Source organism: Armigeres subalbatus, unplaced genomic scaffold (genome assembly GCF_024139115.2).
Source record: "Armigeres subalbatus isolate Guangzhou_Male unplaced genomic scaffold, GZ_Asu_2 Contig1928, whole genome shotgun sequence".
Classification (NCBI taxonomy): domain Eukaryota; kingdom Metazoa; phylum Arthropoda; class Insecta; order Diptera; family Culicidae; genus Armigeres; species Armigeres subalbatus.
In genome coordinates, this window is record NW_026942759.1 from 9,153 (window position 1) to 23,457 (window position 14,305).

The window sequence follows — 14,305 nt, forward strand, 5'->3', positions numbered from 1 at the left end:
TAAGAGTGACCTCCAGAACTTCTTGGGTTTCTTTTTAAATAGGATAACATTTAGAAAGCTTTCTTGAAAATCTGAATATTTTTTAAAATAAATAATAGTGTTGTCTCAGGTGAGCCAGCCAAAAATTAGAAGCTCCATAAATAAAGATAATAATAAAAATTTCTTGGAGCTAGCACCATCGTAAGGTGGTTCCTGAACCACCAGAATTATAACATGCGGAACAAACGAAATAATAGGATTAAGTCAACCGGGAATGAAATCCACAGAGCCTAATCCGTTTTGGTACTCGAATTACAAGGGGTAGGTGAAAACTTAGCGATTTTGCTAAGGACGTGCCAACAATAATTATCCTTCGTAAGGACATACAAAAAAAAGCCAAAATCATCAAAACCATATGGCTTTATATGGAATATTAGCGTATCGCATGCTTTATGAGTTATCACCTATTCGTAATGTTTGAAGGAACTATACCCTAGCAGAACACATGTGTCACATAGGATAGTGCAGCTCATATATGACCAGATTCAGTCACAATGTAGTTGCTGTAACCAGTTACGTCTGATTTGTGCTGCTCGGGTAACGTTTGGGCGTTCATCGAATTTTTTTATTCTAAATTATGAAACATTGTTATAATGATATTTGTAATTATTTCTTTGATTTATTTCCCATAATTATAAAGTTATTATATTATAAGTAATTATAAAGTTAAATCTTAGAATAATTCGGCATTAGCCGACAACAGCGACTGTTGCTCTAGTTTTGTATCACTAAGGTTTGCTCTTCCAGGCCTAAATACAGCACCAACAAGCGAGAATAGTCTTTCGACACTAGCACTTGCAGGTAACGCTGTATTATACTTCAAGAACAATTGTTTCAGCCTGGGGAATGGTTTCTTGTTAATGATACCATAGCATGCTGCTATTGACATATCAGCAGGAGTACGTAGAAATCGGTTAAATTCTTCCAAGCAAGACTCATCGGCTTCATCCGTTGTTTCACAATTTTGTGTTGCTATTCCAAAAAAATCTGCCTCTTCATCTAACTCATTTTCATTGGACGACATTCTCGACACATTACTGGCTTTCTGGTCATCTGAGTTATTACGGCTTACATCGATTTTCTCCATCTCTGTGAGTATTAAGCACCGAATTTCCTCGCGTTTTTCGTGCTGTCGTACTCCGTCCCAATCTAATTTGAATTGTGGTAACAAACAAGTGGCCACTATTAGATCTGTCTCGTTCATCATAATTCCGAAACGCCGATCGGTAGTAAGCGCTGCAATCTGATTCTCGTGTAAAGGTAAACAGTACTTCAGACGTTTTCCATCCTTCAATTTTCTATTTTCCAAGTTTCGTTGTAGTCCATAAATGGCCGGTAGCAAAAAGCCCATGTACATATACTTTGCTCTTTGTAGTATATCGAGCGTATAAGCAACTGGTTGCGATACCCATACATACTCCTTGAGGAAACAGATATCTTGTGGATCAAGCTTAGGCAACCCTGCTTTATTAATTGCTGCTTGAAGCTTTTCTGGAGATTTATCTATTATATTGCATATCTAGAAAAAGTAAAGTATACACAGTTTCGAATCATTAAACATTATATGCATTTCTTACTTGTGCAATGGAATCATATTCAGAATTCCACCTGGTCTTTACTGGAACTGTTAATGTTACTCCGATGCAATCCTTTATGACATCTGCAACTACCGATGACTTGCTTTGTAGCTTCCACCAAGTCTTCAACTTTTCCAATGCGCAGCTTCGTGCTTGGTTGAACTTTTTTGCTTCTACTTTCTGTGCATCGGTAGACGCAACGAGATTTAATATGTGGCTTGCACATCTCTGATGAGGCGGCAAACGGTAATCTTTTTCTTCGCCTTCTTCGTTGGTTAGCAACAAATCCACATCAACGATATCTAATTCTTCCACGGCAGAACTTGGCCCTTCGTCTCTACTTTCCATGTGGTCTGGAACCAAAAATTACATTTGATTGATGAGAAAATTGTTTTGAGCTTTTAGTGGAATGTATTGACTTGCCATAAAACGAGTTTGTACTATTCCATTTAACTCCACTACTTAATTGTACCTTTAACAGATACGTATTTCGACCTCAACAGTAAGGCCGTCTTCAGTGTCTCGTACTTGACTCGTGTCGAGAGTCAAGTACGAGACACTGAACACGGCATTACTGTTGAGGTCCAATTACGATTCTGTCAAAGGTACAATAAAGTAGTGGAACTAAACGGAATAGTACAAACTCGTCTTGTGACAAGTGAGCACATTTGATTGATTTTTTGCTCATTCGCTTAGATTCGCTTAGTTACCTTCTTCGCATGCATATACACGAAATGCTTTCATCAAATTAGCAGCACTGTCCGTTGTGCATCGACGAACCTTGGAGAGTAGCTCAAAACTTACATGGATACCAAAAATAGCAGCGGCTAAAACATCTGCTGTATGTCTTCCTTTTATCCTTTTCAACGCTAAAGCAGCTGATTTTCTTTCTGTGGTGTCTTCATCGATCCAGTGCAGAGTCATTCCCAAGTAACTCCTTCGGAACTTAGTCCAGCAATCTGCAGTTGTAGCCACATACTTCACAGATAATAGCTGTTTCTTCATTTTCTCAAGCATTTCTTGGAACCTGTCATCCATACGTTTTGTTAGTGATTGTCGACATCCAACCGTCATACTGTCTGCTAATCCCAACTCAGCTATTCTTTTAAAATAAATGGAATCAACGATGCTAAAGTCCAGACCTTCATTAATTATAAGGGCGTCAACGGCATCATGCAAGACTTTCTGCGTGATCGGCATGGTTCTGGTATCGTTGTCTCGTTTTCTCTTCCCAGTATTCAACTCCGTTTGGAATTTTTCATCGTTCCATGCATGTTTCCTCTAGAGTAAAATTGAAGAGAATATGTACTAAACGAAATGATGAAATATGAAAACCTTACCATCAAGTGGCTTCTTAAATTAGCTGAAGATGAGTATCCACAACTTATATTAGCCGCACTTGTAGGACATAAAGTACACGCCACTTCAAAATTCTTCTCGGACTTCTGCTTGACAAAGCGATAACATTTTTCATATTGTTTCCATGGTATGAGCTTTGGCTGATCCATCGAAATTGTTGTTGGATGTCAGCAAATCAGAAAAAAATATCTTGAAACACAAACTTAACGCGATGTCTCCAACAAAAAAAAATTAAACTAATAAATCCTTCGAAGCGATCCGTACGGCCTTAAACTGGAACTATTCTGAATGAACATAAACAGGACAAATCTAAAAATGTCATTGCAGATTGCTATGATTCGTTATCAGTTTAGGATTCCAATTCTTACGCTATTGAGCCGTGTCTATTACAATATCTGGACCGAATCCTGGAACATTTATGAAATGGCCAATTTACCCAAACATAATGATGAACGTCCCATTCATAATCGTAACAAAAACTGCACTTATATGCACAAGAATACTAAATTCTTCTCGATAAATGTATTGTTTTAAAACGAAATTATCGCAAAATTATCGAGTTAACTCACGTTGAATTATCGAACTTCGATAATTACTGCGTTGATTCATCTTTATCGTAGCAACCGATAACGTTAAACAGAATCAACTTTATCGCCGATAACGATAATTTAACGATTAACAACCCTGTTCGTAACGGACTTCAGATTAAGAACAACAGAATATCGCTCAAATTACGTTGCTTCATCTGTGACACGCCGGCTCGGTCAATGCTTCGAGGTCAGTAGCCAATACTAAATAATTTCAAAGCGCTAATAAATATGAACGTTTTTATGAGTACATAATAGGCCACAATGGATACAACTCTTGCCCTAAATGTGTAACCGAAGCAGCATACTCTAATACATTTCATACTATGATTTTCCCAGAAATCGATGCCCATTAGACTGGCCCAGATTACTATGGGGAGAAAAAAATGTTGTCGAATTCCACGGGGCACCCCCCAGAATTGTGTTTTTGGGTGAGAAAATCAATCTCTGAAAATTTCAGCTCAATCGCTTGTTGCATAAGCTGGCGCATTTGATTTGAAGTTTGTATGGGGATTTCAGCCAAAATGTATAGGAAAATACACCTCCGTCACTCATTCGATCTGGAAATTGGTTCTGATTGCTCGATTGACCTCAGAATTGCAAAAACGGCAGTTGGTATGCTACAGAACAATTTCACAGAACATTGCATGATGATTAAATAAACTTTTATATAATTTTCGGCTGTATTATTAGGAGCTGATTTGTGTATTTTTGGGTTTTTTGATCGAATCGCATCAGCCGAAACCCATATAAAAGTTCATTTAATCATCATACAATATTCTGTGAAATTGTTCTGTAGCATACCAACTGCCGTTTTTGCAATTCTGAGGTCAATCGAGCAATCAGAACCAATTTCCAGATCGAATAAGTGACGGAGGTGTATTTTCCTATACATTTTGGCTGAAATCCCCATACAAACTTCAAATCAAATGCGCCAGCTTATGCAACAAGCGATTGAGCTGAAATTTTCAGAGATTGATTTTCTCACCCAAAGACACAATCCTGGGGGGTGCCCCGTGGAATTACACAACTTTTTGTTTCCTGGGCCAGTCTAATGGCCATTTAAGAACGGACCAAGTTTTTCGGTCCAGAACTTATGAAGGTCATCATAAATTCGATAGCATCCTAGAACATATAGATGGATTGGAAATGGTGAAGGATTTCCCTATCGGCGATTCGTTACATCAAAAAAGGAAGCAAAAAGATGTTATATCAGTTTTTCTGAATTCATGCAAATTACCTCGTGAGTTAGGGGATTGGAACACCTTTCGCGCTGGAAAGGTACAGAACTAAGAACATTTTTATTATACCTAAGTATAATCGTACTGAAAAAATTCTTTACTAGCGAAGATGTTACTGATCATTTTTTGAAGAAAAAAAATATTTAAGCTCTTTTTAGTGGAATGTATTAAATCGTCTAAGACGAGTTTTAACTACTTAAAAGTAACTCCATTTAATTTCACCAATTATTTCGATATCTTTGCAGATACGTATTTCGACCACACCACACCATACGACCAGGAATGGTTGATACGTATTCATCGTCTTGATTAAGACATATTGGCGATTATTTTAATCAGTGATTTAAAAAACCCAACTTAATTCACCGAGTAGTGATACTGCCTTTCTCGTATTTAGTCAAGACACCAACCTTATATGGCGCTTATATAGTTCGGTTCGATGTACCATTTTCTTTATAACTTTCAAACGCAACGGTCGATTTTCATCAAATGTAATAGTGATCAACTAGGCTTTGCCCTCTATCGAATAAAACTTGTTGCGAGAAAATCGGTCAAGGATTACTATATGAAAAGTTGACTAATGTTTTTCTTAGCTTTTGTGCACACACATTCGCACACACATACACACACATACACACACATACACACATACATACACACATACATACACACGGACAGACGGACATGTGCTAAGTTCGTTGAGCTGAGTCGATTGGTATATAACACTATGGGTCTCCGGGCCTTCTATAAAAAGTTCGTTCTTGGAGTGAAATGATAGCCTTTCGGTACAACATTGTTGTACGAGAAAGGCAAAAACCTTTAAAATAATTTTTTATTCGCGTTATGCGTAACATTTGGTAGTACCCACCCCCTCCCCCACCTTTTAGTGTAACAAAGTATAACGCAAGTTGGACCTCCCCCCTCCCCCAAAAAGCGTTACGTAATTTGTGAACACACCCTAACTTGTCGCATTTGGTTGATGACGTAATAAGATTCGGACCCCTGGGAACATTTGACGCATATCCCTTCGAGTCAAAGTTATTTGGCTTGAAAAGACTGATTAGAAGTGGACAATTGCCCTTGGCACAAGTTGCTCGGAGAATAAGTGAAATACAAGGAAACACATCCATGAAAAAATCTCGTAATCTCATATCCACAAAAATTCCGATTTAAAAACGAAAAATTTCAAAAGACAAGTTTATGGATCCGTTTTTGGTTGAAATGGTTGGAGACAAATCTGAAGCGTATTCATTCATTGATCTGGAAGGGTTTTGTATAGATACGCAATCAAATGTTGATCAACGGATTCTTACTAGTAGTATGAAGGTGGTTTCCGTTAGGTACATCGTAGATCATACATCATCAAATTCTATTTCACTGATTGTTTCATCAGCATTATACATATACGGATTTAACAAAGATTACGAAAATGAGTTTCAGAAGTACAAGCTTGATAAAATATTCTGCAAAATGGTGAAAATTGATTGCCAATATGCAAGTTCACCCGAATCCGTTTTCTTTCCACTCATTCACACACTGAAGTAATTATTATTATACGTTAAGGTGACTCGGGGAGGCACTACACACCGTGTTATTTTTCCTATCTTTTGTCTCTTTCTAGCATTTCCACCTCGTAATTTTGGAGCGGCGTATCTCGGGTTTCAGCTGTTTGATGTAACTGTAAAAGTATCAGCATGTAGATTACGAGTAAGCACGCGTAATCGATTGACGATATGATGATTGTGTCACCTTAAGGTTCCCGTGTCACCTTAAGTGATATTGTATCTCAGGAATATTTATTGATGGTTAACGAATAAATATGTAATGAAGCAATGATATATTAATTGAAACTTATCATAATCGAAACATGTTTGCAGAGCAGATCATATACGTACATATGAAGAACAAAATATATTTAAACAAACCGAACAAATTTCTTTTGATTTCATATAACTATTATTCAGGGATTAAAATGGGGAACTCAAGATGTAAGTAAAGTCAGAGATCCATCGCAGCTCTCGGACGAGGTACTTTTACTTCCTCGAGATGACGAGCGTTGACGCTTAGGTGAAATCCCCTGTGCTTCGTTAGCCTTGAGAACTTTTGATTGCTTTCTCTTTCTAGTACTTGAAGCTCGTTGATCTCCATATCCTTCCTGGAACTGCTTGTACTCGGTGTTTTTATATCTCAAATAATCTTTAAATAACTTATTATTGTGCTCTTTGGTATGGGAAAATTCAGATTCACGATATACGAATTTAATGAATTCCGGAAACGATGTTTCGAAGCTGATATGTTTTTTTCCGGCGCCTAGTGAGTTCTTGCTTGCACGTTTGTTTCCTTTCCATGAATATGAGAGAAATACAACAGGTGTTACAAGGGTTACAAGGGAGATCTTATAGAAGAACGGTGCACTCTCCCTCTTTCCATTCAAGCTGAACATAGTATGGAAGTACCTGAAATACTTGTCCGCAAATGACTGATTCGCCAAACTTTGTTTCAAAGCTTCCAGCGAGTCCACAGTATTAATCTTTCCTAACCCTTCGAATTCGGAGAAATCTTCGGCTGGCTGACACGAGAGGGTTTCACCTTTATGCCGCATTTGCATAAACATTTCGAAATTTGCCATAAAGTTCAATAATTTCAGTTCAATCAAAGTTAATTGCCTATTTCCGGGGATTAAACCACTCGACTTGGACGTTAATTTACAATGTCATGAAAACTCATATGTGAATATGTACGTTATGTGAAAGATATTGATTTGGAAAATGTATTGGAGGTAACCACTTAATAATAACGACGCTAAGACCTAAGACGCTCTAAAATAATTAATCATTATAATGGCAACCAAGCCCTCAGAGCCAAATAAGTTCATCGCACTCAAGAAAATCATTGCCTCATTACATAAAGATATTTCCTTTTTGAAAAATTGCCTAAAACTAAAACTTACCCCCGTCAGCCATAAAATTAAAGTCAGATCACCAACCCATGCCCATCTTATTCAGAAAATAGAACGAGAGCACGTAAAAGAAAGCATCAAAACATTGTACAGTAAATTGAATATCAAAAATTTAGAATGTTATAATTTGCACCTTAAATTAGCTAAACAATATCCAGCAGAATTCCCATCTTTTGACTAAAGTAAAAGTAGCAGAAAAATGTGAGTCTGAGCGCAAAAAGATTGTTACATGTTAAAAACTAAATTTATTAAAATTCCGAAGTGATAAAGTGAAAAGTGATATAGTGAAAAGTGATAAAGTGAAAGTGCAACCCTTGGAAGGATTCGTCGTCAACAGATCATCGCAGGAGTTTTCATCAGAACAAGTACAGGTATTACAAAATGGTTTAAATTACGCTTTGACCTCAAAGCCTGATTTAAACCAAATAATTATAGAACTTAGAGACGGCCATAGATTCATGCCAAATTTCCTTGACCAGAAAAACACAGCCAGGACATTTACAGAAGACACATTAAAGACACTAGAACACACACACCCAACATACACGAGACTAACATTATTAAGGAATTAAAGACAAACCAGTTTTCTATACGAAAGCAGACAAAGGTAATGCAATTGTCATTCTAGATAAAATTAATTACGATAACCTTATGATAGAAAAACTTAACAATGGTCCATACAGAAAACAAAGAAAAGATCCCTTGACAGATATTGTGAAAAAAGTAGATAAAACCATCAAAGAATGTAAACCCATATTTGAAAATTTGCCTCGACTTAAAATTTCCAACCCAACTTTGCCTAGAATTAGAGGACAACCAAAATTCACAAACCCGGAAACGAAATCAGAGAAATAATATCTGCGGAAGGGTCTCCAACTCACAAAATAGCAAAATGGTTAGTCAAAGAATTCCAAACACTCTACACACATACACAAACAGACACTAGACAAGTACAAAACACAAAACAGTTTATTGAAAAATTGCAAAACTCAGGAAATATCGAAGAAGACGAGATAATGGTTTCATTTGATGTGGCTGCACTGTTCCCAAGTGTACCCGTAAAAGAAGCTATTGTCTTGTTGGAAGATTGGTTACTTAGACAAAAATCAGACGCAACTTGGAAGACAAAAGTACGCACATATTTAAAATTAACAAGACTTTGCATAGAAGAGAACTATTTTACATTTAGAGGAGAATACTACAAGCAGACAAAAGGAGCACCAATGGGTAATCCTCTGTCCCTTTCTTATGTGAACTGTTCATGGCTAATCTTGAAAAGGATTTGAAGGAAAAGGGCCATTCCTGAGCGATGGTGGAGATACGTAGATGATATCTTCAGCATCATTAGGAAAGACGCACTTCCATCAATCCTAGAAGCCATTAACAGTGCACATAGGGATATCAAGTTCACTTTTGAACAAGAGAAAGACGGAAAATTGCCCTTTTGGATGTTTTAATAGTTAGAGAATCAAACCAAATAAATTTTGAAATTTACAGAAAACCCCCCACACACAAAGAGTTATACCCAACACTTCAAACCATTCACACCAACACAAAGCAGCCGCATTCCAACACATGATACATAGACTCGAGACTTTTCCACTTAGCGTCACAGGGAAACAGAAAGAATTAAATTACATTTTTGAAACAGCTAGACTAAACGGATACTCAACTAGAACTATTCAAGCTATTATAGACAAACGTAGAAAAACCCAGTATAGAAAATCATTGACTACATTATCACCATTAACAAATGAATTGCGACGAGTATCCGTTAATTTTGACCATAATATAACCAGACCATTACGCTCTAAATTTAGAAAAATTGGTATCGAATTAGTTTTCAGTAGCAGGAACAACCAACTGAAGACACTACTTGGAAGCACAAAAGACCCCGTAGACGCATTAGGAAAATCTGGAGTTTATAAAATATCATGCCCACACTGTGACAAAATCTACATAGGACAGACAAAACGAACACTAGACACGAGGTTAAAAGAACATTTGGCAGAAGTAACTAAAGCAAACAAAGACACAGAAAAAGGTATACATTATCATTTCAAATCTAAAGTAGCCGAACATATATTTAACGAAGATCATCAATTAACCAAAGACAACATATCACTTCTCAGACAAATATAAAATCCTTGGAAACTTGACGTAGCGGAAAGCTTAGAAATTTACAAACAAAACAAATAAACTTACTTAACAAAGATCAAGGAAACGGATATACCTGGCTGTTTAGATTACTACCCACGGGACGACGACGAATCGGTTCAAGCGACATGCCCTAATTTTTTACCTACAGTTCTACCTACACACCATATTTAAAGTTAATGAGCAATGTTTTTCTTCAGTCGATAACAAACACTGAAGAAGTTTCCAAGTAGGAAACGAAATGCGTATCTGCTTGTTGATACATAAAAAAGTTAATAGTGGAAGTAAATGGAAGAATAATAGTCTTTTAACCATGTTTGTTTATTGAAAACCCCTGTTAAATCCATCTAGCGGTGATGATATGATGCTTTTCTCGATTCAATATCATTATTATTATTTAATCAGACTAAGGCCGAAGTGGCCTGTGCGGTATATAAGAATCTTCTCCATTCGGCTCGGTCCATGGCTACACGTCGCCAACCACGCAGTCTACGGAGGGTCCGCAAGTCATCTTCCACCTGATCGATCCACCTTGCCCGCTGCGCACCTCGCCTTCTTGTGCCCGTCGGATCGTTGTCGAGAACCATTTTCACCGGGTTACTGTCCGACATTCTGGCTACGTGCCCGGCCCATCGCAGTCGTCTGATTTTCGCGGTGTGAACGATGGATGGTTCTCCCAACAGCTGATGCAATTCGTGGTTCATTCGCCTCCTCCACGTACCGTCCGCCATCTGCACCCCACCATAGATGGTACGCAGCACTTTCCTTTCGAAAGCTCCAAGTGCGCGTTGGTCCTCCACGAGCATCGTCCAGGTCTCGTGTCCGTAGAGGACTACCGGTCTAATTAGCGTTTTGTAGATTGTCTGTTTGGTACGGCGGCGAACTCTATTCGATTGGAGCGTCTTGCGGAGTCCAAAGTACGTACGATTTCCAGCCACTATGCGTCTCCGAATTTCTCTGCTGGTGTCATTTTCGGCAGTCACCAGTGAGCCCAAGTACACAAATTCTTCTACCACCTCGATTTCGTCACCACCGATGCAAACTCGCGGTGGGTGGCTCACATTGTCTTCTCTTGAACCTCTTCCTATCATGTACTTCGTCTTCGACGTGTTGATGACTAGTCCGATCCGCTTAGCTTCCCTCTTCAGTCTGATGTAGGCTTCCTCCATCTTCTCAAAGTTACGTGCCATTATATCTATGTCGTCGGCGAAGCCAAATAGCTGGACGGTTTTAATAAAAATTGTACCACTCGTGTTAATCCCTGCTCTTCATATTACCGCTTCCAAAGCGATGTTGAATAGCAAACACGAAAAACCATCACCTTGCCGTAACCCTCTGCGGGTTTCGAAGGGACTCGAGAATGCCCCTGAAACTCGAACTACGCACATCACCCGATCCATCGTCGCTTTGATCAACCGTGTCAGTTTATCCGGAAAACCGTGTTCGTGCATTAGCTGCCATAGCTGGTCCCGATCGATTGTATCATATGCGGCTTTGAAGTCGATGAATAGATGATGTGTGGGCACGTTGTATTCGCGGCATTTCTGCAGTACTTGGCAAATGGCGAACACCTGGTCCGTGGTGGAGCGTTCGCCCATAAAACCCGCCTGGTACTGCCCCACGAACTCCCTTGTAGTTGGTGCTAGTCGACGGCATAAAATTTGGGAGAGTACCTTGTAGGCGGCGTTCAGCAATGTGATTGCGCGGTAGTTGCTACAATCCAGCTTATCGCCCTTTTTGTAGATGGGACACACGACACCTTCCATCCACTCCTGGGGCAAAACTTCCTCCTCCCAAATCTTGGTAATGACCCAGTGCAGCGCTCTAGCCAGTGCCTCACCACCGTGTTTAAATAGCTCTCCTGGTAGTTGGTCAACCCCAGGGGCTGTGTTGTTCTGCAGCCGGCCAATCTCCTCCTGGATTTCCTGGAGATCCGCAGCCGGTAGAATTATGTCCTGCGCGCGTTCTCCCAGGTCCATCACCATACCGCCATCTTCGTCTGCCACATCGCCATTCAGGTGTTCTTCGTAGTGCTGCCGCCACCTTTGGATCACCTCACGCTCGTTCGTAAGAAGGTTCCCGTTTATGTCCTTACACATATCAGGCTGTGGCACGTGGCCCTTACGTGAACGGTTTAACTTCTCATAGAACTTTCGTGTGTTATTAGCGCGGTACAGTTGCTCCGTTTCTTCACGGTCTCGATCTTCCTGCTGGCGCTTTTTCCTCCGGAAAATCGAGTTTTGTCTGTTCCGCGCCTGTTTATATCGTGCCTCGTTCGCCCTCGTGCGGTGTTGCAGCAATCTCGCCCATGCTGCATTCTTCTCTTCCACTAACTGCTCACATTCGCCGTCATACCAGTCGTTTCTCTGATCCAGGGGCACCGTGCCAAGTGCAGCGGTTGCGGTGCTACCAATGGCGGATCGAATATCTCTCCAGCCATCTTCAAGAGAAACTGCGCCTACCTGCTCTTCCGTTGAGAGGGCATCTTTCAGCTGCTGCGCGTAGTCTTGGGCTAGACTGCCATCTTAAAGCTGCTCAATGTTAAGCCGTGGCGTCCGACTTCGATGCGTGATGTACACCATCGTGAGTTTTGAGCGCAGGCATACTGCAACGAGGTAGTAGTCGGGTTTATTATTCGCACTGGATGTACGTTCGTGATGTCGGAGAAGAATTTACCGTCGATTAGAACGTGGTCGATTTGGTTTTCCGTTTCTTGGTTAGGTGATCTCCATGTGGCCTTGTGGATATTTTGCGGGGAAAGAAGGTGCTTCGGACTACCATTCCGCGGGAGGCTGCGAAGTTTATGCATCGTTGGCCGTTGTCATTCAATACGGTGTGCAGACTATCCGGTCCGATGACCGGTCTATACATTTCCTCCCTTCCTACCTGTGCGTTCATGTCACCGATGACGATTTTAACGTCCCGCAGTGGGCATCCATCGTATGTCTGCTCCAGCTGTGCGTAGAACGCTTCTTTCTCGTCATCGGGTCTCCCTTCGTGTGGGCAGTGCACGTTGATGATGCTATAGTTGAAGAAACGGCCTTTAATCCTCAGCTTGCACATCCTTGTGTTGATTGGCTGCCACCCAATCACGCGTTGGCGCATCTTACCCAGCACTATGAAGCCGGTTCCCAGCTCGTTGGTGGTGCCACAGCTTTGGTAGAAGGTAGCCGCTCGATGCCCGCTTTTCCACACTTTCTGTCCTGTCCAGCAAATCTCCTGCAGCGCCACGACGTCGAAGTTGCGGGGATGTAATTCATCGTAGATCATTACTGTCGCAACCTGCGAAACCTAGCGACTTGCAATTCCATGTTCCAAGCTTCCAATCGTGATCCTGTATTCGTCGCCTAGGTCTTTGCCGATTATATCGAGTCGCATTATCTCTTATATTGTTCGTAATGATTGGTTTTCTAGGCGGCTTATTGGGCCAGCGCAAACCTCCTGTCTCGTCGGAGGGCCGTCGTGTCAGGGCTGTTTAGCGTCCCACCTAACACCAGGACTTCAATATCAATGTGATCCATTAAATGCATCATGCATATCAAAATAATTGCCTACCTTACGGCGTTTACAAACGCTTTAGAGTGAATCAACCAACCAACCTTTTATGGTTCAATGCACCATTCTCTTCATAACTTTTAAACGCAATGACCGATCGCAAACAAACTCAATACAGGCATACCTCGATAGTACGTACACCTCTGCGTTATTTTGGTGTACGCACTGTCAAAGCGTACGTACTATCAAAACAAAACAGATCCAGAATCAGATCATTGCATATATTTGATAAAAAGAAGAGGGTTGTATCAAAGATACGACTGTAATTTGAACGTAGAACTACGTATAGTTCGATACTGGATGCGAAATTTGATCATCAACATTTTACGCCGGATGACTATTAGCCGAAATGTAGGCAATTTACTGTTAAAGTGGAATTTCAAAATTGATGGCGAAGTTGCATTTTTAAATAATTAAATGCATTGAATCAAATGTTTACAATAGTTGTATGGAATCTTAGAGAGTTTACTGATCGATTCATACTAAGATCTCCGGAATCCGTTGAAAAACGGCTGAGTTATTGGCTTTTACTTCCTGACCTCTTTTTGTGACGGTCTTAAATTCGAAGCTTTGGAATGACCCCCCTATCTTACCGAAGGACGTAATTCTACGTCAAAAATTACACTATCGCAACTATGAGAACACTATCGTACTATCGGATCAATTAACCTAGGTATTTTTGAAATTGTTACCCTATTGTGATATATGAAAGTAGTAGAGACATCTTTCATGGATTACTTATTTATTTAACAATATAATATAATAAACATAAACATATTGAACAATAACAATATCAATTTAATTTATAGTAAGGCTTACACTTTTTTTATT

At 39.9% G+C, this 14,305-nt stretch overlaps 1 protein-coding gene across 1 annotated transcript; it reads right to left on the reverse strand.

Annotated features, from left to right (window-relative positions):
* Window positions 1-712: 712 nt before the first annotated feature.
* LOC134203535 (uncharacterized) lies at window positions 713-3,230 on the reverse strand. The gene is made up of 4 exons (XM_062678388.1): window positions 2,957-3,230; window positions 2,327-2,897; window positions 1,617-1,969; window positions 713-1,558 (listed from the first exon to the last, which is right to left on the reverse strand). Exons 1-4 carry the CDS (start codon window positions 3,122-3,124, stop codon window positions 713-715), a joined length of 1,938 nt encoding a protein of 645 aa, XP_062534372.1. The 5' UTR covers window positions 3,125-3,230.
* Window positions 3,231-14,305: the final 11,075 nt, after the last annotated feature.